The 27,411-nt window shown below is 32.6% G+C and overlaps 1 protein-coding gene across 1 annotated transcript in view; it reads right to left on the bottom strand.

Moving 5' to 3' along the window:
- Window positions 1-3,503: 3,503 nt before the first annotated feature.
- Window positions 3,504-27,411, bottom strand: part of LOC122048253 (peptidyl-prolyl cis-trans isomerase PASTICCINO1-like) — a 48,159-nt gene continuing 24,251 nt past the window's right edge. Inside the window, exons 2-17 of the mRNA XM_042609847.1 lie at window positions 25,014-25,074; window positions 24,833-24,912; window positions 24,653-24,713; window positions 23,230-23,311; window positions 22,786-22,944; window positions 22,379-22,436; window positions 21,211-21,359; window positions 10,724-10,821; window positions 10,581-10,650; window positions 10,300-10,359; window positions 9,603-9,659; window positions 6,309-6,377; window positions 6,124-6,201; window positions 4,309-4,410; window positions 4,154-4,225; window positions 3,504-4,070 (exon numbers count right to left, since the gene is read on the bottom strand). Coding sequence (XP_042465781.1) covers window positions 3,783-4,070; window positions 4,154-4,225; window positions 4,309-4,410; window positions 6,124-6,201; window positions 6,309-6,377; window positions 9,603-9,659; window positions 10,300-10,359; window positions 10,581-10,650; window positions 10,724-10,821; window positions 21,211-21,359; window positions 22,379-22,436; window positions 22,786-22,944; window positions 23,230-23,311; window positions 24,653-24,713; window positions 24,833-24,912; window positions 25,014-25,074 — 1,544 coding nt within the window. The 3' untranslated portion in view covers window positions 3,504-3,782. The remainder of the gene's footprint in view (window positions 4,071-4,153; window positions 4,226-4,308; window positions 4,411-6,123; window positions 6,202-6,308; window positions 6,378-9,602; window positions 9,660-10,299; window positions 10,360-10,580; window positions 10,651-10,723; window positions 10,822-21,210; window positions 21,360-22,378; window positions 22,437-22,785; window positions 22,945-23,229; window positions 23,312-24,652; window positions 24,714-24,832; window positions 24,913-25,013; window positions 25,075-27,411) is intronic.

The following is a 27,411-nucleotide window of genomic DNA, read 5'->3' as shown; positions in this document are numbered from 1 at the left end:
TTTTTTTTAATATTTTAAATTTAAAAATTAATTAAAAAATAAATATTTTTTTATATAAATCTCTAATACATTAATATATCCCTTCAACCTATTACAATACTCAATAAATACTTAAATTTATTTTATTTTAATTTCTTTTTAAAACTAAACACTATAATCTAATTGAGAAACCTAAACTCCAGAGGTAAAATCTAAAAAAAAAATAACTTTGATACTATAACTCAAAGCCTGAACCCTAGAGGTAAAAATCTAAAAAAAAATAGCTTTAATACTATAACCCAAAGCCTGAACCCTAGAGGTAAAATCTAAAAAAAAATAACTTTGATACTATAACCCAAACCTTGAACCCTAAATAGCTTTGATACTATAACCCAAAGCCTGAACCCTAGGGGTAAAATCTTAAAAAAAAAAATAGCTTTGATACTATAACTTAAAATCTGAACCCTAGAAATAAAATTTTTAAAAAATATTTTAATTATTTTTTTTAATTCAAAAATTAATTATAAAAAAAATAACAAAAGACAGACATTTTGAATTAAAAAAATAATATTTCTTTATATACATTAAGATATCCCCTTAACATATTACAATACTCCATAAATATTTAAATTTATTTCATTTTTAATTTTTTTTAACTAAATATTATAATTCAATTGGAAAATTTAAACCCTAGAGATAAAATCTTAAAAAAAATTAACTGAAAAATTATATCCCAATTAGGATGCCTGAATCCAATTAATAAAATCTTAAAAAATATATTTTATTTATTTATTAATCAAAATTAATATATTTTAGTTATTTTTTTTAATCAAAATAAAAAAAACAAAAAAATCATGATATACTGTGCGACGCGCACAGTCACGCACAGTCACGCACTGTGCGTGTCGCACAGTATATCAAAATCGTATATATATATATAATAGAAAACTCTTTTAACTTTTAAAAAAAGACATTTTCTTGACGGTTGCTCTTTTGGTTTTTATCTAAAAATATAAAGTAAAAACAAAATAAAAGGCCTAAAAACAAAGGATGATCACTTATTAGTCGTGGATGCTTGGAATTCACCTTCTTATTAGTCGTTGATGCTTGGACTTCACTAACGCTTCTCGTGCAGTGTTTTTAGTCTTTTTCGTCGCCAGTTCTAAATCGCCACTGACAAGTTGCTTCCACTTTTGTTGGAACTCACTCACACTTCGCTGTGGGAAAAGTATAGTTTTCTTTTCTTCTTCTATTTGTGAATTATTCGAGTCCCTTTGTAATTTAGTCATAATACTCTCAGTATTTTTAGATCAATTCTTTTGTGAAATATAAGACGATGAATTACTTGTAATTGTGATCGGATTGTAGCTGTGATCCTATCACAATTGATTGCGATTCTATCATAATTAATTGTAATCCCTCTTTGGGTTCATCGTCTCCCTCAAATTATTATTTAGATAGGAGCGGGTGACTGGAGGCCGCTCAGAGGTGGCCCCTCGCTTAGCGCCCTATAGTCTGGCCACTTGCCCACCTACGATGACCTTCGGGCAACCTCCAGGCGATCTCCAGTCGCTCACCCAACCTAAATTATAGCATATAAAGGACGGTGAACTCAAAGAGGGATCATAACCTATCATGACCGAATTACAGTCACAATTGATCACAATTACAAGTAATCCATCTCCTAATCTATTTTTTTATAGATCAACAGATCTGGTCTCAGAAGAAAGATACATATTGCAAGAAGAAAATCTCTCCTACATTATAGGTATTGGGAAACCTAAAACTTTTGTTATGATTTCCCTTCATTGACTTACTCATAGTCATAAGACCCATCAAAATCCATCAATAGAAAAAACCATTCAAACAAACCTACAACAAGTGCACTTGTTGAATTGTGAAGCTGTCGCGTTAAGGACTCCTTCGACACGATCCCACATACTATAAAAGAATGTAAATCATAGTGAAATTTCTCTAATATAGTAATCCTTTGGATAGAAAAGATCAAACATCCGATAAAATATTTTCACATCAGTTATGAATTAACCCTAATATTTATTGTAGTGAAACACTCATATAAGTACCAATTGAACTAACCCGTGGGAGCATTGAATTGTATATTATTTCTACAAAAGGACATATGTTGACCCCGGGCGTCCCACAAGGCCGACCTCACAGCTATCTGTAGAGAGATAAATCAAGAAATCGAATATACCACTTTTTTTTAAAGATAATAATGCTTACCTCAGACGACTCAGTATTATCAACCCCTCTATTAGAGGCGAGTAAATCACGAGGGGAGGGGAGGGGAGGGGCATTTTCTCCTAGTAATAGAGCATTTTACATCTGCTAGGAATTGACCCTAAGACCTATTGAAACAACCACCTATGTAATTATCAACTATATCAATCCGTGGGACACTGATAAATAAGTGTAAAATATGTGACAAAAGGTGATTCACTTATCCCAGCACTCCGCCAACACGTCCCTACACCAACACGGAGAAGGTAATCACGGGTGACTACTAACCATTAGTGCAGGTGGCCAAGGCATGAGAAAAAATATACTCGGATGCGCCGAATTTCAATTGAAGACTTCATATAATAACACTCCATGCCTTAACTACACAGGTATCCCGAGAGGAAATAAATACATGCAAAATATGATCCAACCCCAGGAATCAATAAACAGAATAATTCTCGTTAAATTGATTCATGGCAATAGTTGACTGTTGATAAGTTATCAGTAGATAAATGAGTCACTAAAGCACAATAAAAATTGAAAAGTGAAGACCAATTTACTAGAGACCAAACGACTATTAGGTGGCAAACAAATTTATATCAAGGTTTCAAAAACTATAAAAGAGAAGTGATAGAGACTTCTAAAGTTGGTGACATAGAATTGATTAAACTCTATTAGAAGCTTTGTATTCTCTAAGTTTTTCCTTCTTGTAATTCATTTATAATCTTAGGCTTGTAAGATATTTTACCACCTCCTATAGTTGACTAAGAAAGAAAAAATCAGTGGTGCTTTTCAAATGTGATCCAAACATATCGTAGGCCTTAAGACTGCTACAACGCGTTAAAGTTAATGTGCTTGTGATTGGAAAGTCGTGATCGAATATTTGTTTTATTTCTACTACTAATATCTATAGCCTTGCTAATCTGTAGCAAGAGTAGATAAAATCAAAGTTGAAGATTGCACGATCGTTATTCACCCATTTTGAGTCGAGCATCCAGTTCTAGCATACATCAAATATACTATGGTTGTTTTGCAACAGATTATAGAACTATGTCAATTATTTATTAAAATGTATTGAACCTCAATTTAAGACACGTAGCCAAATGAATACCTTACAGTGTCTGACGTTAAGTGCACTTCAATCAAGCTAGACCACAGGTTAGCTAAGTTACCTGAGGTGGATGGAATCCAATAGAGATGGATCGGGGATGACTGAGTCGTGTACAAGGCAGGCATAGCTTGGCCAATGTGTTTTTGGCTTGACTGTATTAGCCTTGACTCCGACGAGGCAAATAGCTGCATTTTATTAACATCTTGCCTACATGAATTGTCCAATACAAGGCCAGTATGTGAATAGAATACAGGATACATTAGACTTACAAAAGGTCAAGGATCATTAACTGGTATACAATAAAATTGTGAGATTAGAGAAACAACAGAACAACAACAGAAGCTGCAATAAAATTAAATTACTAGCTCCAAATAAGGTCAACTTTGGAGAGGAAACAAGGTGATTAAGTAGCTATCTGCAAGTTTGAAATATTCACTAACAGAACATCACTTCACAGTATTGAGCATTTGTTCAATCCAAGAGCAGCAAAGATCCGACTCCCAGAAGGCCATAACCGGCCAAGAAGCCCTATCCTATCTGGTTCATATATACTCTCAGCGGCATCTCCATCAATGTGATCCTTATCACCAGTTTCTTTTTCCAACATGGTGTTCTGAGTTTCAGGCTTTGAGTCATCAGGAGTGCTGCCATCTTTTACATCATTCCCAACTTCAGAAATTTCTCCGGGCTTCTTGTCAAATAGCCCTTTGAATTGTCTCCTTGCCTTCTTTTCAGTCTCCTAGTTGAAGGGGGGAAAAAGTGGCAATCATGATCCAGTCAAAGAGAGGCTAAGAATAGATATTGTAGAACAGAGTACTGTACCTGCTCCTTTTGTTTTAGCTTAAGAAGGGCAGCTATAGCATCAGGTTCTGCAGTTTTATCAACTTTCATCATCTAGATAATTAGAAACATTAGCACATGAATTCTGATAAAATAAAAAAAATGAAGCATGTAAATCCAGAAGGGAGATGACATACCATTTCAAAATCTTTCTTTGCTTCTACAAAATCTCCAAGCAACATGTATGCCATGCCACGTCGATACAAGGCCTTGACATGTGCAGGGCCAGCATCTAACACCTGCCCTTGGAATGAAACAATATCAGCAAATTGCATCACCAATTACCTCATGTTAACACTCCCAAAAATGTGCAAATGCACAAGCAATTTATCCCAATTATCCACACCAAATCATCATTCAAGACGAGACACATAAATCAGTCTGTTGAACTCTATGTAAGGTTATATTAGTACTAATATGTAAACCGTTTAAGTCACTTTTATTACCATAAGTAAGATTTTCTTCAATCTCCATAGTTCCGCACATCTACATATTCTAATCAATGTGTAACTTATGTAACTATAGCATCTGTTAGTCCTTTGAACATGTATGTACAATCTTAACCTATATTCTCATTTTATTCTGTATTTGATTTGCACCTAATCACTCTCAAATAAAAAATAATTTTTTTTTATATTTTTAAACAATTTATACATAGCATTATCATATTTGCCACACTAAATACTTTTATTCACCTCTTCCCCACAACACTCTCATGCATAAACTATGGTGGATCATATTAGTCTTACAATCTTTTTTTTTATTCTAGAGAGCACATGGCAACTACACAAGCTACAAAAGCTCTTTTTCATTTCAATCGTTCACTTTTTTATCTAATTGATGATATTATATTTTTGTTGAATAAAAAAAATTTGTAAATAGAAATTTCACATTCATCTATCTTAAATATTATTTTTATTTCTTTTATTAGTTATGAAATTGCAATTCATATATTCAATTTTAGTACTAGCTAGCCCATCTGGTCACATATCTTGACTAGTGTGACTGGTATGATCAGCACTTCTGAGCCGACAGTCACATATCTGACTCGAGTTGCTTGACTAACCTATCTGGTCTGCTTGTCTCAATTGAACGTTGAGTCTCAACTGCACATCTAACCCAAGCGGGTGGGTCAATCTATTTGAAGGATGTAATAAATGCAACATACTATTTCATGCAATGGAATAAAGAACAACTATTTTGAATTGGGAATAACAATTCCACAGCAATTAAAATCCTAAGGTTATTTTTGCAACCAAACAAATGCTTGTTCCATGAGATTCATAGGAACACAAGAGTCATTCCCATAACCAAATGCACCTTTAGTTTTTAAATTTCTCTCATTTCAAGCTTCACGTTTATTCCATTTACACTCTCATCAGTTATCTGATGCAAAGTATCCAACCAATAAATATGCTCAAACTAGGAAATGCATCAGGGAAAAAAAATTCAACAGAATAAGGAATTTGTTGCATGGCCTCCCTGATCTCCCAATTAGGGTGTTTCTAAGCAAACCCCTCATTCAATAGCTCGGGATACAAGGTAGGATCAAGAGGGTGGACTACTAATCCCTCATCATGTAAAACCCAAATCGGTGAATCTATCTTCTTCAATTTCCTGCTTAACTTGTGATGTTGGTCAATCCAGTAGATGCATCTTAGGAATAAACTGGCGGAAACAAGCCATATTTCTAATGTCTGGTTGGCTCAATCAGTCTTCAAAGTAATTTAACACACTCCATTGTTCCTAACCACTCTAACTCAAAAAAAGGGCAATCAGAATGGTAAAGATGAGTCAGTATATAATTCCTTTGGCTTTTGATATTTCATCACAAATGATCAAAAATCTATTTGAAATGCTACAACAGTGGTGCTGAATAACAGACTGCTTTCTTTGTTTGTATTTGTTTGTCATTACATTCATGGAACTCTGAAAATATGTAAAGTTCTTACCTTATTGCAAGTCTCAATAGATTTTCTGTGTTCATCCATTTTCTGATAACAGGCTGCAACATTCAATTGTAATGTGTTCTGCAAGCATCACCCAATTAGTAATAAGATTATAAAGTGGCTTCTTGATGAAGTGAATTTCAATTAAAGTACAACTTTTCAGAAGTTAACAAGAAATATAATCTTACTCTTGAATTCAAAAAGATTTTCCCTTCCTCATCATCTTGAGGATTTACATGATTATACTCCCGAAGCACCTATGTGAAAGATAATGACCCGAAGTAAGAATACTACAACAGCTTTAACTTTTTTTATAGAAATATTGCAGGCACTGCCAAGAAGCATGTGTAATTCTAATTTTCATGAATAGAAACGAAAATATTGCTGAAGTAAGATGGTGGAAGACTGATCTAATTTTTCTAAAGTTACCAATAAAAACCTCACTGTAAAAATTATTATAAAAAAAAAAACTGAATGTGAAAGGCAAGGAAAGTAAGAATATGGAATGACAATACAAAGTGTATGCAACATAAAATTTTCCAACACTTTATGGATTGATGAAATGTTTATGCAACATGGTGTTTGAGAACAACACTTTATGAGCAAATGAAAATCATTGCGCCCATCTCTAACCAAGATGTCATAATCTAATAGTGCACTTGGTTCATAGAATGGAAGAGGTAAGAAATAGAATAGCTATTGCTAAGCAATAGGGTTGTTGGAATTTTTCTCAGTTAATGAAATTGGTCTAATAGGTTAGGTCTGGTCAATCAACTCAATGGCAAGTCAATAGCTCAAATAAATGTAGCATCAGTATGACAATGTGGATCATGTCCCCTTTTGATTCTCGATACACCCCTTCGACTATTGAGGCACAACTTCAGATGGGGGAGGTATTCTTTTGGTACCATCATCACCAGCATAGTCTTGTTGACCATGGACTTGATTCTCGACACATCCTTTTAAGTCAGTTTGTCCAGTCAAATAAGAAAATTTAAGGCCAAAGTGAGAGGGTATAAAACCCTTTGCTTTCTTAAAGGCAATATTATCCCACCTATGGGCTTATGATTTATTGGTAATTGTCTCCCAAGATGCAATGAGCTACAATTCTAAATAAGACTCCAAATTTGAGTGTTTGGTGAACTTTTAAAGTCTCAGAACTCTTTAAAGAGTAGAGAAAGATACAAGAACTCTAGAGGAGAAATCATAACTTGAGAATTGAGTGAGTTGAGAGATGAGTCCTAGGGTATATAGTGATGGAGAAATAGTGTAAGCAAGTGTGAATGAGCAGTATGAAATATTTCTATTAATGGAAGAGAAAAGCCAAATGATGGAGACAAGTGGTAATCTCCATTAAAAATTTATAATAGCGGAAATAAAGACTCCAAAGCCCAATTTTTAATTGGACATACTTTAGAAAATGATGAGCCTATTTGAGAAATGATATAAAGTTCATTAATTCCAAAGGGTTAAAGTTTGAAAGTCAAAAGTCATCTATAAATTTCCAACAATTCTAATGTGTTTTAACTTCCAACACTTGAAAAATTAGAGTCAATTAAGATTATTTAAAAAGTCCTTTATATTTCCTTTGTGAGTCTTTACAAGTCCTTTATGTCTCCTATGTGAATCCTTAGGAGTCCTTTTATGATTTCTATGAATTCATCTACTAGTATAGATATGTATGTTATTGTAATGATGGAATATGAAACATATATTGAGTTTTTGAGAATTCTTTAGGTTGTGTGATGTCATATTCTAATAATGTGATGCCTCAAAACCCTTAGGTGTGATACCTAAGTTTCTATAGTCTTTCTACAATTCTTTATTGCCCAATTTCTACTCCACAAACCTTCCAACATTCAGTCTCTCTTCTTGTGCTGCATCAACAAATATTTCTTCTCTTTTCTTAATCAAGGGGTACTCGTTTGGACAATGTCAAACAACATGATTTCCCATAGGGATGGTAATGGGTCGGGTTCGGATCAAATTCCATATCCTTCGTGCCCATATCCATCGAATATTAGACCCATTAAAGAATTGAATATCTTTTATACTAAATTTTTCTTCCTTCCATCCAGCTATTATCATTCTACAAAAACATATTAGAATTAATATCATATTTTAAAAAAGGAGATATAAATAAAAAACTAAATTAAACATCTATATAATCTACTCCTAATATCGATAAAAATAGTTAATGAGTTTTAAAAAAAGAAACTTTTATATATATATATATATAATCGGGTATTCGGGTCAGATATTAGATATCGGTAGTCCCTCCATTCAGATTGGATGTCACATCCTCGATTGAGTTCGGAGGAAATTGTCATCCCTAATTTCCATTGTGTCATTTCGCACCATGCTAGTAAGTGTGGATGGCACTACTATTCTTTCACGTGCAATTAATGTCCTCTTAAAAAATTCCTTGATTTTAATCACACATGAACTAACATTTGTGCATACTTTAGCATTCAAGCATTTGAGTCCATGAGCCACGCTCATGTATGAGCTCATGCCCTCTTTTGATCAAGTCAAAGCAAATGGATGAATATCATGGTCTCCTCCATCTCTCAAATAATATTTTGACAAATCAATTTCCAACAAATAGCATAGACAATTGGATATCAAACAAGTATTCTTTAGTTTGGTTCATGCATTTAACTATTGTTTGTAGGAATGTTATAAAGAATAAACAAAAGAATAATTCTCACAAGGAAAAAAAACAACCATGCATGAATATTTTTTTTTAGCTCGTCTAACTAGTACAAGTGCCTAGTCCAATAGAACTAATCTACCTTGTTTGCCTAGCTTAATAAGGAACATTGACTTGTTGGTTCTCTCTCCTTATCTGATTGGTCTATCCAACTCGATGGAATCTCGAATCTCAACCGACCTATTTGACTTGTTCATGCTGCCTAATCTAAATAACTTTGCTGGCTCTATCATGATGTATCAAGTCAAACTGAAAAAAAAACCCTCTTAAAAGAGTTATTTTTTTCCCCTCCTATCCACAAAGTAAACAAAGAAAAAACAACTTCCATAACATGGAGGAAATAGATTGTTAAAAAAATATAATATATTTTTTAATCTTATAAAATATACTATTATAGATTAAATTATTTTGTATATAAATTTAATCTAAATTTAAACTGATCAAAGAAATCCAAATTAAATCCAGTTTAAACTTACTTATCATGTCATGTCTACTTGGTGACTTCAGCTAATCCGAAATTAACTTTTACTTAACAAGCATCAAACATAATATCAAAACTTGAACTCAACATTCAACATTCAACATTTCAAATATAACTCAATAATATCTAAAGTCCTTGTAAAAACCAAACGTGTGAAAGTTTTTGTTTAGTGAAAACTCATAAGGGAACAGATTAGTCATCTTCATGAACTAAATACACCATCAGAGTACAACAATATTTCAATGAAACCTGTTAAGAACATAAACATGAAACAAAATCAAGTTGTACCTTCTCATACTTTGCTTTAGCAAGTTCATACTTCCCTTCTTTGAATAACCTATTTCCCTAAAAGGAAAAAAAACAAGTAGTACTTATGGTTTTTCTCCAGCAAACTCGAAATGAATTCATATGTTAAGATGGAAGAACAAAAAAGCATGTGAATCCCTAGAAAAACACAATATTGAGCAGCAAACATAAAAAAGTAAAAACCTAGTCAACATTTTCAGCCCATCACAATAAAATGAGGAAAGTGCAACAGGTAGCTGCCAAAACACTTTATCCCTAAGCCCTATGCCACTTAGATGACACAGTACATTTACTTGAAACTGGTGTGGATCCTAGCGTTCAACACAATTATTTCTAAATTTATTTACACATGATCATTAAGAAATGTGTAGACAAGGAGTATCATTGTCTGAGTTTCGATGTCCGACATAGATACAGAAGTGGTAGACAGGTACAAAAAGGTAGATACAGAGTTGACGAATATGCAAATGGTCTCTCATCATCTTATCATACTGATGTGCCACAAAGCAGATGCAACATATGCTTAAAATTTATCAAAACTACTTATCCTTCAATGCTAACAAGGAAAGCTCTCACAGATGGATAGATTAACAAAAAAATTAAATGCCAAATATATGATTAAACAGAATTATGAAAATATCAATTCACAAGAGGGAATGTATAGGTCAAAAATGAATACCGTGTTTTTGATGTTCTCTGCCTCATCCATAATTTCTTGAAATGTCAATCCAGTCCAATCCTGTATTCAGCAATCAAATGTGGGTTAATGTAACAAGTGTAAAATTTAAACAGCAGAATAGAATTTGAAGTTAATCTCACAAAAACACCCAACAATTCCATAATTCCTAAAATGATACACTTAGTAAGTGCACGAAGAATGATAACGAGATGAACATGCGCATAAGGATCATGGCATATTGTCACTTGAGCTAGAGAACTGTGGATCAGAATTGAGATTACCTTGGGCATCTCAAAGCCAAGCAACTCGATTTCCCACTGGACATGAGCTCCTTCAGGAACATTAGCAGGCCTGTAAATGAAATGATACAATGAAATTCAGAAACTCACTTTCTGAAAATAAATGACTTAATTTAGAAAGTTACCTTGAAAATTTATCATATGCATAATCAGGAGGACTAGTGACCAGTGCTATCTCTCCAGGAAGCATAAGTCGAACACACATTTCAAGTCCCTCAGGCACCTGAAGAGAGTATAAGATTTTAGTAAAAGATATCAGTTCAAAAACTGAAGTAAACACTGAATCAGCATTGTTAGTTTAAGCTCAGGAAGATTGGATATCAAGGAGAATAACAGTACCAATGTAATAAAATGCTTGTGCTCTAGTTATCTAAAAGTAGAAGTATTTAGCAAGAAACATTGGAGTTGAGTTTTATAGATGGTACACAAGTATATGGATATATATAAGACTTGAACCAATAGATAAATGTCTTGAGTCCCAATTATGTGATGTGATATTTCTCTCTGAATATAATAGAATATTTTATCTTTCTCAACTTAGTTGTAGCAAAAGATGATTATACTCACCCTGGACGCATCTTTCTCAACTAAGTATTTAAACAGATGGTCCTAGAGTTAGGATTGTCTCAAATAATCTCATTAGGAGAAGGCCACAACTTTGATATGATGGTATAACCTCCCCTCTCTATATTATGATAACAAAAAAAAAAGTGTTAATTTTTCTCTTTTCAATAACATATTCTTCATACTCTCATACATCATCATTACCACTTCTTTTTTTATAGCTTTCCCTAAAGTCACCAAAATACACATCTGCCTTTATTACTTCCCCACCTTCATCAAGCCAATTCAACACTTTAAGTCAAAAGTTGAAACTTGTTTTATGTAGGAGTTTTAATCATTGATTGAAAAAATAAATAAAATTTTGGTATTGTACCATGCCAAAAATCAACATGTTTGAATTCAAATCAGTTCTAATTCGGCAATCCTCTTCTACTTGCCTTTGATACCACTAAATATAAGTTTATATACATAAACAATTAAGTTTCAATTTAAAATAATAAATTTAAAAATATAATAAGATTTTGACTAATGGTGATACTATATTAATACCAATAATAGCACCGTGCATGCCCTCCCGTGCACGGGGCAATGGTAAAGTGTCAAGGTGGATTCCTAGAGCACCATAGGTCAATCCTCGGACATGGGTGGACACTTAATTTGGAGGAAAAAACTATGTTGAGAAATCCATGGTTCAAGTACCCGGTTCAAGACTGAGCAACCCTACAGTGGAGGGACTATGGAAATCGGACTACCGATGCACTACCGTGAGCCCTTTCGTATTTATTTGGTGGACAAATAAAGAGAAGGGTCGTCCATCTCCACGATTAGTTGGGTATGTAAGGGTCTGGACACCTGGATTATCAAAAAATAAATAAAAAAATAATAGTATCGTGCATAGGATGAAAAAATTAATTCTTCTAACCATGATTTAAAATCTCAACCGCATTAGAGTTTTAGTTTATGATCGGAACAATACAGTTTCGATACTATATCGTGTCATGCCGATATAATTATGATACTTTTTAAATATAAAATATATTAATTAAAATAAAAAAGTTAACCTAAATATTAAAAATATAAAAACAATAAAATATTTTTTAAAAATGAAAAAAAATGAGATCATGGCACCTCCATATGATAAATAAATAAATAAAAATTTTATTATATATTTTAAAATTAAAATAAATAAAAATATATATTAAATTGATGAGATAATTTTATTAGAATTGAAATTATTAACTCTAAATTTAATTATAAACCTAAGTTTTCTTCTACATCCCACCTACGTCATCGTGGCCTCGTGGCAATGGCCTCCGCGATTGCAGTCGTAGGACCGTGACCCCACGTAGTTCACCGTAGGACTACGACCCCACGTAGTTCACCGCAGGATCACGACACCTCCATGATCCCGCGACAACCCACGGTGCCAATGTTGGATGATGAGTAGAGCAACAAATTTCGCCCATTTCGCCCAGCACAAAACGAAAATTTAAGCCATGTTTCTAACATCCAAGAGATAAATCCCTAACCTTTCCAAGATTAAGAATTGAACTTAGACTGACACAATTACAAGGGAATAAATACATGCACATAAGGAAGTTATGCACTATGTTATGAATCTAATGATCAAAGGCTTCTTGATTCCTAGGTGCACCTTAGCAAAGAAACAATAATAGGTAGACTATTAATAATATGAACCTTGAACGAAGCTTTAAAATTTCCAATCATCCCAAAGTTTCAAATATTAATCGATACCATTTTGGCAAAGTATCAAATTGGGTCAATATGATTCTGATACTTATTTAATTAAATTATTAATAATATCAATTAATTTTTATTATAATTAAATTTTTACTTAATAATTAATTAGATTGCTAAGATATGTTTGCTCTTCTCTTTATATTTGTTAATTAATTTAATCATCGTACTCTACAAAGTTAAATATACATGCAACTAATTAAATTTTAATTTTTCTCATCTATAATATGTATATAACTCCGCCCATGTCGAATAAACTCCGCCATAACAAGTTCCAAGCTCAAATAAAAGAGGGCTGCATTAGATTGCAAGTAAAACATAGACAAATGCTATGTATGAATCCATCAAACTATTGCATTAATACTAGGTTGTACCTGAAATTGCATGGTATGACTGCAACGTCTCGAAAAGGTCTAATACATCTCCATAAGAATTTGAGTATAGTCTTACGGATGCAAAAGTTCTTACACCTTAGATTAGATAACAATAGGCATTATAGGAAATTCAATTATCTTAGATTTAGAAGGTGAAACGAAAGAAAACTCATTAGCAAAACACTTGAGGTAGTAGATACAATAATTAGGATAAGACAAAATAGGTAGGGGAGAATGCAAAGATGATAGAGAACTTGAGTGTTAAGTTATGGTACACAAGAAAAAGTAAAATGAGAAATGTTATACGTATATTTGTAAATAATTTGTTAAGGAACAAAATAGTAGTAGTTTGAAAAGGAAATTGGATTATAGCACTCAAGATAAAGATAACAAAAGAAACTATTAATATAGTTAATATATATGCACCTTAAACAAGATTTGATGAAGACACCAAACATAGGTTTTGAGAACACCAGGATGAGGTAGTATAAAAAAATAAGATGATTTTAATAGAAAGAGATATAAATGGCGAGTAAGAAATGAGGAACATGATACGGAGGTAATGGTTTTAGAATAAGAAATGAAAAATAAAAAACTATATTGAATTTTGCAATAATATAAAACTTATAATAGCTAATAGAAAACATGTGTGGCTCCTGGGATCAAGTGGGGGAGGTTAAAGGATAGGAAATAAAATATCTTTAAGGAGAGGGTATGAGCACAAGTATTAGGATGAATACATAGCGACTCGCATAGGACATGAGATAAGATGACATCAAATTTGAAATCAGTAGCCAAGAGCATAATCAATGAGTTAAGGCACCATCAAATATAGAACCTTGGCGGTGAAATGAGGAAGCGTGAGAGAAAGTGATGGAAAAAGAACATCTATAAGTTATTAAACACTTATAAGAACTAAGAAAGTTGTAAAGAAAGCGATGAATGAAGCCGAGAACGAAGCTTTCAAAAGTTTTGCCAGCTTAATACAAAATAAGGGGAAATGGGCATCTATAGAATAGTTGTTACATCAGTCATTTTTATGAATCAAATTATAATTTTTATTAAAATTAATGGACAAAATTGCAAAATGTCAATTAAAACCTAATCACCTCCTCCCCACTAGGTGCAGTTGTTTTTTGGTTTTTTAATTTTTTTTCTTTCCTTTTTCATTGCAAATGTCGCAACTCTCTCCACTCCTGTCTTCTCTTGTCATCTCACTCATCCCCTTTTTCACCTTTAGTGATTTTCATTGTTCTCAATGGCCTCATCATCCCTGTGCCACCCTGACTGTTCGGAGACCAACCCACTAAGCTCTCACTGCACTCCATCATACGTAAGAGATGTGATGTGCTGCAACGAGTTAATGTTAATGGATGCAAAGGCCATTTCCTCAAGAGTACAAATACCTGACTAATGTCCAAATCTAGCAAGTTTAGAATGGTTCCTTCCATTGCAATTGGCACACATTGATGACCTGATGTGTCCATTACCATGACTTCAAAAACTTATGAAATTAGATGTTACAATTATATAGTTGTAAAAAGTAGAAATATTTATGATCTCATTTTTACTCTTATTGCTTGACAACTTTCATTCATGCTGCCTGTCCTTTTGTATTCATAATTGTATACCTATATTGTTTGTTCTCTTTTTAAGAACAATGACAAATTAAATTATATAATTAATTATGCTAACTAATAAAGTAATAGGTAGTTGATGCCAAGGTTCAAAATCTCGAGTTGTGCTAAAGTTTCGATCTTTGTTTCGATATCGTATCAATGTTTCAATGCATGGTGTTGATAATGGATTGGAGTTTTAAAAGGAAGGAGATGAAGCATAGAAAGGAAATATTGTCTATGTTGAGCATGGTTTTAAATTTTGTACCATGTTGGGTGAAAATGTTTGAAACATATCATTCCGGTAAATTATGAAAACTTGATACCACTCAACGCAGATAATACCTCCTCCTTTTACTTCATCGTCTTCCTCCTTCAACCTCCAATCTGTTATCGATACATGTATTGGAGTGTTGGCACGATACTAGAATAATATCTTTTGAGTCAAAGACTGAAACTACGACATGACTCGAGATTTTGAACTCTAGTGTCAAGTAGTATCCAATTTCAACGATTTACTAGAATGATATATTTCGACCGTTTTGCTTGATTTCAAAGCATGATAGATGCCATAAAGCTTCATCACGACACTCTGAAAGATCTACATAATTATTTTAACTAAATTGATGAGACAATAAATGCAACAGTTATAGTATAGAGCTTTGGGTTCACGCTTAGAAAGGAATTGTGTTATTACTTATATTAAATTAACGGTTCACACTTAGAAAGGAATTGCATTATTATTGATATTAAATTAACGAGATACTAAACATAACACCGATACTTAAAGCATTAGCCCCAAGCTCAAAAAGGGCCTTTAGATCTTTTCGCGAGTGTGTAGGCATCAAACATTTTATATGAGAAGATATTCTTATTTTAGATGATGGCAAGTTATTCATCCTACGTATATACTAAGGATGGCAATGGGGCAGGGCGAGGGCAGGTTTGCCATCCCCATCCCCGCCCCTCCTCATTTTTTCGGGTTCGGGGATTCCCCGAACCCACAGGGATCAAATTCCCATCCCCACCCCCATCCCCAAATTTAATTTATATTATTATTATTATTATTATTAATGATAATATTAATATTAATATCAATATTAATAATAATATTATTATGAATATTTTCAAAAATTTTAATATTAATATTAACACTATTATTAATACTTTTAAAAAAATCTTATTATTATTTATTAATATTAATAATAATAATAATCGGGGTGGGTTCGCCCCAAACCCGCCCCATCCCCGAAAAAATCGAGGATCCCCATCCCCGTTTCGAATTTTCCCCGCGAGGCCCCAAACCCGCGGGAAAAATTGTCATCCCTAGTATATACGATATATCTTTATTAGGTGGATTGTGAATTGTTCACCCTATATATATATATATATATATATATATATATATATATGATACGTCTTTATCGGATGCATTGCAAGTTGTTCACCTTATATATATTTATATGATATATTTCATATTGGATGTATTACAAGTTGTTCATCCCATGTATATACGATACATCTTAGATGGATTGTGAACTGTTCACCCTATATATATATTCTTATATGTTTATGATGCATTCTTTATGTTTGATGGATTGCGAGTCATTCATTCTTATATATAATGCATCTTTTACTTGGTAGATTTTCAAGTTGACTGTCCTTATAAAATATGTTTATATATGGATTCCTTGATAAACTAAATATGAATACTTGTAAAAGAACAAAAGAGAAAATAAAAACAATGATGAATTGTTTAAAAGCTGATTTAAGAAATATTTATGATAGAGATTGTTGAAACCTTGACAATTTACTTTTTCATTGGATTTTCTTATACAACATGTTATTTACATCATAGATTTCTCTCTTATACCGTATTTTATGCTCATTATGGAGTTTTTGACCTCCAACTTTATCTATTGAGATTTGTGTACAACATTGGTGGAGTCTCTTCATAGGTATGAATTTAGTTAGTTTAGTTAATTTTTGTCTTTATGTTGCTAATACACTACTGCAATTCATACATGGTGAGAGAAGCTAACTTTACGACAATCTAGCTTTTGTAGAGCGTGACAATAGATAAACCGCGAGAGGAAAACAACAAATCTTACCTAAATAAAATAAAATGATTGAAATGGAGACGGATATCAAGTGTTCTTTGTGATCGTAAAGTACATACTATGTTATATGACGCTGAATATTAGGCTATGAATCGAGCACATGAGTAAAAGTTGGGAGTTGCCGAGCATGTTAAGGTAGGATAAATATGAGAACAATAGAGAGAGTTGGAATTGCTCCTATTAAAGAAAAACTTCAGGAGATGTGTTTAAGATGATATAAGCATGTATTTAGACGACTAATAAATGCCCTAGTTAAACAATGTGAGACCTTGATAAATACGCACATTAATTGAGGAAGAGAGAGATCAAAGAAGATTTGATTAGCAACGATAAAATAAGATAAAATTCATTTAATATAGATGAGAATATAGTAGGGGATTAACTCCACCCATGATGACCGGTCATGGCCGGTCCCAAGCCCGGATAAAGGAGGGTTGCGTTAGGTTGCCAGCCAACGTCAAACTATGGCAAATATTCAATGAATGAATCCATAGTAGGGGATTGAGCCTAATGGTATATGAGGATGCATATTGCTCACCCGACTTAATAAAATTAAGACTTGGTTGTTATTGTTATTGATTGTAACTTGTATATATATTTTTTCATAATAATTTTATTGCAAGTGGATCATTTTAATGAGCAAGGAAGAAATGAGATTTTCCGTGGTCCTAAAAGTTAAAGAGATTTACACATGGTGTGTTCATTAATATCGGATGAGTTTATGATAAGAGTCTAAAGAAAATGTATAAGGATGTAATGATAAGATATAATGACAAGAAAGGTGTCAACGTAGCATATATTAAAACAATGGAGGAGATGTATGAGTATGTAATAAGAAGAGAAAAGACTCCAAGCGGATTAATTGAATTATTTTCCATAAAAATAGGCTTATATCAAAAATCAACTCTAAGTCCATATCTTTTTACATTAGTTATAGATGAACTTACTCGACACATATAAAGCATGTTATCATGGTGAATGTTGTTTGCAGGAACCTTTTCTTCGACAAGACACGTGAAGAATTAAATGTTAAGTTCAAATCTTAGCGGAAAACACTTTTATTGAATTTTTTTTAAACTTAGTACAGTCAAGACAAATATATGGAATTTAAATATAGTAATAGTAGACGTAGCAAGACAATTGTTAAAATAGAGGATGATGAGCTACTTGTAACTTAAAATTTTAAGTATTAATCGTTATTGCAAAAGGATAGAGAGGTTGATAGAGATATTTTATATAGGATACAAGCAAAATGGTTAAAATGGAAAGGTGCATCGTATATTCTTTGCAATCGTAAGGTACATCAAAAGTTTAAAGGGAAGCTTTACAAAATGACAGTAAGACCTGCTATGATATATAGAACTAAATGTTGGGTTATGAATCAAGAGCAAAAGATGAGAGTCGTATAGATGATGATGCTAAAGTAGATGTGCAAATATGCAAGAATGGATAAAATAAGAAATGATAACACTATAGAGAAAATCAAAATTGCACCAATTGAATGAAGACTCCGATAGATTCATTTAACATGATATAGAGTTAGGTGATGTACGACCCTGACAAATATGTACATTAATTAATAAAAAGAGAGAATAAAGAAGATTTGATTGGTAATGATAAAACATAATAAAATTCATTTAAATATAAATTAAGATATAGTAGGGGATCGAGTCCTGATTGGCGTAAGAAAATCTATATTGTTGACCTTATTTAATGGGATAAAAGGCTTGATCATTATTTTTGTATTTGTAGACATGTATTTTAGTAGAACATATTGATTTGCTGATGCTTAGACTTTTTGGCTATACACAGAAGTGGGTAAAATCTATCTTTGCACTCGTAAACATTTCCTTGTGCATATATAAATAAATAAAATGATTATATTTTTAAAAATAATAATATAATATAATAATTAAAATAGTGAAATGAGTTTTAAATATTAAACCATTAGAGGGCTAAATAGATTGATATTCTTTCATATTAACATGTGGGGGGTTTCATATGAGAATTAACATGTAAAGAGTTGTTCTAAAAATTGGATATTCTAAAGCATGACCTATTATGCTACTTGATGATCTATTTTTATATTATAGATCTCTTATCTATAAATCCTAAGATGATATATAATTAAATTAGCATAATTTATACAAGAAAGTCAAGTCAGTTGTACAAGTAATAGATAAGATGTGAATGCAAAATAGAATAATTGTGGTCAAAAAAATTAAAATAATAAAAATGTCCAACGCAGAAAAGAAATACTAAAAAGTGAAAACTCTAATATAATCTTATACTAGAGTATCTAAAGTTAAATAGAGAAAAATCATTACGTTGTAAGAATAATGACTTCAGTGGTTCACCTCTTAGTGGATTTATTGGTAGTTGATTTATAGACCTTCATAGATATTGATTAAATGATGATAATTGAAGATTATCTTAATTAGTAATAACAGATGCTAATAATTTAGAATAATAGTAGTAACTCAAAATATTGATATTTTTAAAGATATTCAAGATAAGAATCATTGTAATTTAGTTAACTTCACAATTAGGGACAACTATATGTTTAATACACACTTATGTATCTCTCAAGACATTAATTAAATTTTTTTTAGTTTAGGAATTACACACAAATGGCCTCACAAGACGCTCTAAAAAAGAGAGGACCATAATCCTTATCATAGATGGATCATTTTGGTCATCCCTTAGACAAGACGTTATTCGGTTATATCTCTGTGTTGTATATGCTTAAAGGCCAAAACGAATAAGTAAAATGCATGCTTGTAAACACAACTATTACATTCTTGTGAAAATTAAAAGGATATGAACTTTAGTTTAGGATTGCCCTAAACTAATAGACGTAACAATTACATCTTAGTTGCCAAAGACAAACTGATAGAATGGCCATTCCGTCGCCAATAGAAAACAAATAAGGAACCTCACATAAACAAGTTGATCTCCAAGAAGGTTATTACATTGCATGAGTTATTCATATCAATAGTGTCTCATAGGGATGTTAAATTTTTGCTTTTGAAAAAAAAATATAAAAACTAGTTGGAACTTAGCTAAAATTTTCAATAGTATTTCATCCCCAAATCAACAATGAAACTGAGATAGTCAACCTAAGCTTAGAAAACTTAGATGTCTCCTATAGCGAGAAAAAAAAATGGAATTCCATCTTATCCATTGCCAAGTTTTCCTAATAATTTTGTAAATCAAATAATGGGTAATTGTCCTTCTAAAGTCATCTATGGGTTAAAAATCATCAACCAATAAATTGATTCCTCTGCCTACCCCTTCCCACCCTTCAAAGTCTATTGAGAGAGGTTGTTGAGTGCATTTAAGAGATTTATATCGGTGCTAGGTATCCATGAAATACATGCTTATGCACTTGCATCTGCCATGAGCATTTTTCTTTTAAAAAAAGAAATTTCATACCTACTCATACAGCCTCTTTCTCGTTGTGATAAATATGTATTAAGACTTATGCTATCGAGTTGTCACAGATATTGAACATTTGTCAAAATTTTAATTATGATTTTAAGTTCTAAAGTTGTCAAGCAATTATTAAATTTTACTATGCATTACAAACTATGAAAAAATTAAATTAGTCTTTATTCCATTTTACAAAGGGGCTTGAATCTCTCATGTAATTGCATTCTATAGTTCAATAAAAAAATTTCTTTCTATGTGTTCTCTATGTGAAATTTACATATATTAGTATTTCTCTTACAGATCTTCATGAACTAAAGTCCAACTATCAACTCTTTAAAAACAACTCAAAGTCTTGCATCTTCAAGCTGCTACACAAATATTGTAGTTTCGTCTTCATTGTCATCCATTGTCTTAGTCAATTTCTTTCTTTGAATACAACAATACAATATTTTACCCCTCTCAACTACAAACCCCCTATTTACCTGCACTTGTTAAGTGGATATTCAGTCAATCTAAACCTATCTGAACATGTACTTTAGAAATAACAGCAAAACTCATTCAGGCTAATCTGAAAGCATAGAAGATTCTACTAATGATACTTGATCAAAGGAGCATTTTGTATAATAAATAGAATATGATGAAACAAACATGAAAGAAAATGTTAATAATCTAGTTAGCATCCAGCATCAATGTCATGAAGATGAAACCTAAGAACTTTGTACACATTGTGTGGAAATAAAGTGCTTACAAGCCCTTCTCCAGATTTGAACTCCAAAGGCTGGCCATAGTTATCAACTTTAGTATCATAAAACACTGTCTTTTCTTCATCAAGAAGCATTCCTTTGTAATGCACTCTCAACAAGCTATCATGAAGAGGGCAGTCCATGGGAAATTCACCTAATGGATTTGAAAAGATCAAAGAAAACTTGTTACACAACATCTATCATTAGTGACATTTTATGGAAAGCAGAAAGACAAATAATTTTAGGACAATTATTTGAAAAATAATCCTTTTCGAACAATAACTGACATTACAAAAAGTTATTCAAGAAACATCAAATGATGTCTATAGTAAACAGCATGCAAAAATATTTTTTCGAGGAAAGTCACTTGAGGACGGAAACAGTTGGATTGTAGTAAACAAGCTTTAACATTAAGCAGTCTCTTTATCTATAAAAATGATTACGTAATCAATCAGCTGGCAGGAGATTCAAAGTGAACCTTCAACTAGATTGTCTTGCATACTTTAAATTATAAAATCAGTTGAAGTCAGTTCAGGGCTACTGCACTATAAGAGTTTCATGGTTCACCTCAACAATTTAGTGCATAACTGAATCTATATGAATTCAATCTAGAAATCATGGTCTAACAAATTAGTAGTTAATATAAAAGGCATACATAGTATGTTAGTTTGATGAGTCACAAGAATGAAGGATGACATTGGCAGTCATTTCAGTACCAAGAAAAGAGTTGCTATTAACATGAACATTCATCTTTTAGAAGAACAAATATTGTTTCTATCTACCTCATACCAAGCATGATATTGGTAATGTTGCTACAATTGTGAACTAAATAGAAAAGGATCTGTAGAGTGAAACAGACTGGTTGTTAATGGCCAATGACCACTATAAGAAATTTTTTTTCTCCTGTACAAGGTTCATATTAATATCATTAAATTTTGAATTAAAAAAATAAAAAATTATGGCCATTTAAACCTTTAAAACCATGTTCCAACAGACGGGGTACTGCCAAAAAATATTTACTCAAAGCAATACTACCCAATAAGAGAATCCTCATAGCGTGACTATCCAAACCGACACATTTTAGCAGCCAGATTGACAAGTCTTTTATTTCAAAATAATAAAAAAAAAGTTTCATAATATAATAAATTAATTTCAATAAGATGGATGTAGAACCTTGCCCATCAACAACACGGCGTTTTATAAGACGGCCATCACCAAGCATGTCCCTTACCTGTTAAATAAAGCAGAAATTTTAAGACCCAAAAGTAAATGGCTAACAACCAAACAACAATAAGGTGCTAGAGATAAAATTTTGCGAAGTTAAAAGGACTATGCACAAGAAACCCCGTGATAAGTAAATTGTAAATTGTGCCTCCTAAATTTCAACATCAGCATGTAATAAATTATTTGGGTGCCTCCTAAATATATCTTATCTCAATAAATTATGAGATAACTGATTGCAGAAAGGCAACCAAGTCTGTCCAGTGATATCAATTTCATTAATAACTATTATAACATCACAGACCACAATATTGTCTAGGATTAGATAATCTTATTAAGTTAAAAGGTATATAAGAAACCTGAATAAAGTGGACCAGTTCAACTTCAAACTGAATCTCATCGTAACCTTCAATCATCGACCAAAGAGAAGATTTTGTCATGTAGCTTTTACTCAGGAAAATTGCTGCTTTTTCTCCACGTGTCATTGTCCCAATGCCCACCTCAAGCGCTTTTGGTAACTGCAATTAAAGAAATTGAACAAAGTGATGTTAAAATGAAAGGTAAATCAAGAAGATGGTGTTCCAATAATGCACTACTTTAGCATCGATCAAAAGCAAAGAACCCAACAGTTCAATTCTTCAGAATCAGCAAATCATTCAACGAAACAAAACCAGAAGCCAAACTTAGGAATATTTCTTCAAATGGAACAGTTGCAAATTCCCTTTAGCATCTTTTAGCCATCTTTAATATAATTCCAGAACTCATAGCTGAACCTCAACATCCTGGAAGAAGCTTTCACTAACCTCAGATTTACCAATAGTAAAGGAATATGGTTCATCAATATGTGACACAATGATTTTCCCATCAACTGTCTTGACATCTATCCTGCAATTGCATGCGGATGGTTCAAAGAAGCATCCATGTCAGAGATATTCTTCACTACAATATCTGAATCTGATAGATCAAAGAGTATAAAATAATAGAGGTAACATACTATTATGCATGCGCAGGACACACGAAATGTATATGCACTTGTAAATAAATAACCATTTTAATTAATTATCAGTGGATATTGTAATATACACATGGTTAAAAGTATCTGCATTGCCTCACCTATATCTAGTAAATGTCTCAATTGGATCCCACACTGAGACGTACTGCAGGGAATGCTGTCGCATGATAAGCTTTCTGTTCATTTCATCAGCAACCCTTCAGCAAGCTACTATAGCAATCCCTAGCTACCAACACAGTGGTAACAAAAGATATTATATCCTTTGCTCTCCTTTTACTTCGTCTTCTTCCACCATTGTTCTGGTCAGCACAGTCCTCTTTGTCCTCCTACTACTCCTCAGTCCTCACTCCCCTTTCACCATTGTGCCATACGACACATTTCCAACTCCTAGTCCTCCGTGGAGGTAACAGCTATAGGTTATAGAGCATTCTACTTCTTAGGGAACAAAATTTGCTCCTGTGGAATCGTGCTGAGAGCTGGATTCCCCAAAAATGAAAGTTTCAGCTAACTCCACCTTCGACTAGGGAGGAAGAACTATCAAATCTTCTTGATACTTGCAAGATCACTTGGACCTACTATCTCCATAGCCATTTACTCTCGCATTAATCCTAAACTAGGCAAAGTGAACTAGTCAAAGTAATATTATGCCTATTATCTACAGAAAGACTGATTAGTATGACAGAAGATATTCAAGAAGCTCTTTTTTCTTATTTATTAACTTGTTTCCAATTAGTAATGGATTCTAGAAGTACGAGAGTCAATAAATTCCGCAATCAATCATTTAAACATTAAATTTACATTAGAGAAATGATACAAATAAAAGTAAACCAGCTCAAGGTCTAAATTTCACAATTATTTTATTTCTAATTGGTTTGATTTTATTATTTTTACTTTTACTCTTTTAGTAAGTCATATCTATTGTTTGCCTGTGTTATGAGACTTATTTTTAGCACAAGGCAAGTGAACATATATTGATGAACAAAAAACCGCTTACATGAAAGTTCAATCTCAAAAAAGAAAACACTAAAAACATAAAACCTCTCCATCTATCAAGAAGAAAAATACAAGGCTTTTGTCCCAAGCAAAAAAAACTAAAGAAAAATAATAGAAAAAAACAAAAGTGATGAGCATCACAGATTTTCAGAACTATTTGAATCCAGCAAGTTATCATGTATCAGGTAGGTATCAACTCGGACAGATAGCAGCTCCAGTACCAGCAACTTCCAACTTCACTGCAACTAGGCAGTCTCAATACAGCCCAGTAGTAAGGCAGAACTGGTTAATCAATTTTCAGGACAGATCAATCAGAACACCACATTACTTTTTCTGCCTTTGTAACATGGACAAAATAATTCAGTATGATCCATTTCTGCAACTAATTTTAGAAACCTCACAGCTAGCAGATCTTTGGATACAAAGCCTCCTGATAAGCTCCAATTTGAGATAATTTACACAAGCACGTATCAAAAACAAACTGAAAAACAGATCACAAAATAGCTTCACGTCAACTAGTTTCTGCTAACTGCAGACTGGCAGCAGAACAGCCTATAGATCAACCTTCAAACCTATTACTACCACAAACCAGCTCTGAAGTTAGGAATTACAGCACCCACCATAGCACAATCCAGTTTTGAAGCTGAAACAAAACCAGCCAAAAACACAGCATAAAGAGTACCAAACTTCCAGTCAGTGGTATCTAAACATAGTATCAATTGTTGAACACATGAAATCTACAGATCAGTATAGTTTTAGAATCTCCTTTAAAGTATCAACAATTTGTAACATCACAATCAGTGTAGAAGCTTACAAGCTGATATTAAGAGACATGGTAAAACAGAAACACATATCAACAATTTCAGTGGTCAGGAATTGGTTCAAATCTGCAGTTCCCAAGGCTGAAACCCTTCCTAACAGAAATAGCAAAAGCTCAAACAGATGTCTTAGCTTCATCCTCACATCAAGATGAATCAGTCCAACCACACTAAAAGAGAATCCTTTTACCTTCAAAACACTTACAAATGTGTTCCCTCCAAATGGGGTAAATAGTAGTCGCCCATGGTATAATTTTATCCTTTTCCCACCACATTATCACATAACCATTCCTTCTCCAAAGTCAAAATACCAAGAGACTTACCAACAAAACCTCCACTAACCACAATGGTCTCTCACACGTAGAAAAAGAGCATTCAAAGACCAAATAATTCGTAGATTCACAAGAACAATTGCCTAGGCAGAATGAGTTATGAGCTAATATCCCCAATCTACATATTCTAACCATTGCAGGCAACTTCACATCAAATAGGATCTAAGTTATGAAAGAAACTTTAGGAACAAGTCCTTCAAACCATACAAGATTACACAATCTAACCTTGGCAACAATAGTGCTTTTAAGAGCAACATATGCATTATTGAGAGACAATCCCTACTTATCAACGATCCTTTCTTATCGATGATTCACTCCCAACCACTAGAAGGGGTATGACTATGCCAGAATAGTTAGTCCATTCATTACAACCATCACCAATCAAGTATCGCACAACATGTGAAGAGAAGCCTTCTCAAATTTAGGATATTTTTCACCACCAAGAACAAGAATAACGGATTCTAACACGCCAAACAGACTCGATATAAAGATATTTCAAGAAAATTCATTTAATTCATGATGTGTTCCACTTGAGGTTGATAGCCAATTATGCTTAGGACAAGTGAAATTGATGGCAGATAGTTGTATGATTCCCAAACTACCAAAGTTCTTAAGAGAGCATATAATAGCCCAACAGATTTTATGAATGCCTCTCTTATCGCCGCCCTACCAAAGAATGGTAAATACTCATATGTGGCTAGTCCCAAGCAGATAAAGGAGAGTTGTGATGGGTTGTCAGTCAATATTAAAACATAGGTAAATGTTATATATGAATCCATCAAACTATTACACTAATGCTAGGTTATTCTCTAGAAGTTTTATAGAATAACGATTAGATACATGAGTAGAAAATGAGAGTTGCAAAGATGAAGATATTAGGATGAATGTACGAACATACAAGGATGAATAGGATAAAAAATGAGAACATTTGAGAAAAAGTCCGGATTGTACCCATTGAGAGAATACTTTGAGACATATTTAAAGTGATATAGATATGTACTTAGGCTAAAAATCAACCTAGGCAGTTATCTAGGTAAATATGCTAGTCGGCCGGCCTTGGCGGGATTAGGCATCCTTAGGCACCGACTAATCGGTCGAATCATCTAGGCGCCGTGGAAATAGTACAATGTTTTCATGAATTTTTTTAGTTTGGGATTTTAAATATAAAGCCCAATTAAAAAAACTGAAATGTAACCCTTTTTTTTTTTGTGTTGGGCTTAAGTTTTATAAGCCCTAAACTTTGGTCCAACAAGAAAATCAATTTGTTGGCTTGTCCTAGCGGATAACACCAAACTTCATCTTCATCGTATGTTGGAGAAATTAGAATAAATGAAGAAGCCCACATTTTAAAGAAATCAAAGAGTTAAGAAGTCCAAGATTGAATTGAAGGTTGACCAAAGCCTCATCATTTGGAAACGTCATTTCATCATACACTCGCAATATTCATTGAAGTTGAAAGGTAATTTGTTTTAATTTTGATACTTGCAAATTGAAAGATAATTTGTTTTAATTTTGATTTCTCTTCACTTGATTTCTACGTGAGTGTCATTTCTGTATTTTTTTTTTTGCTTAGTTAAAAGAAAAATATGTTTATTTTTTTAGATGATAATATTGGAGCTTACGAAAAAAAAATTCAAAGTGATTTATGAATTTAATTGAAGTTGAAGTGGTGGTCTTTTACTTGTTAAATATCAAAGGTTTAATAAAATCGTGAAAAAAAATGGTGGATAAGATGAATCAGATGATTAAATCACATAATTTCAAAAGTTACTAATTTTATTCTTAAATATCTTTTTTGGGTTATTACAAGTAACTGATGAAGTGATTAAG

Source organism: Zingiber officinale, chromosome 2B (genome assembly GCF_018446385.1).
Source record: "Zingiber officinale cultivar Zhangliang chromosome 2B, Zo_v1.1, whole genome shotgun sequence".
NCBI lineage: Eukaryota > Viridiplantae > Streptophyta > Magnoliopsida > Zingiberales > Zingiberaceae > Zingiber > Zingiber officinale.
The sequence above is the reverse complement of the archived record's forward strand: the minus strand, read 5'-3'. Positions and strand labels throughout refer to the sequence as shown.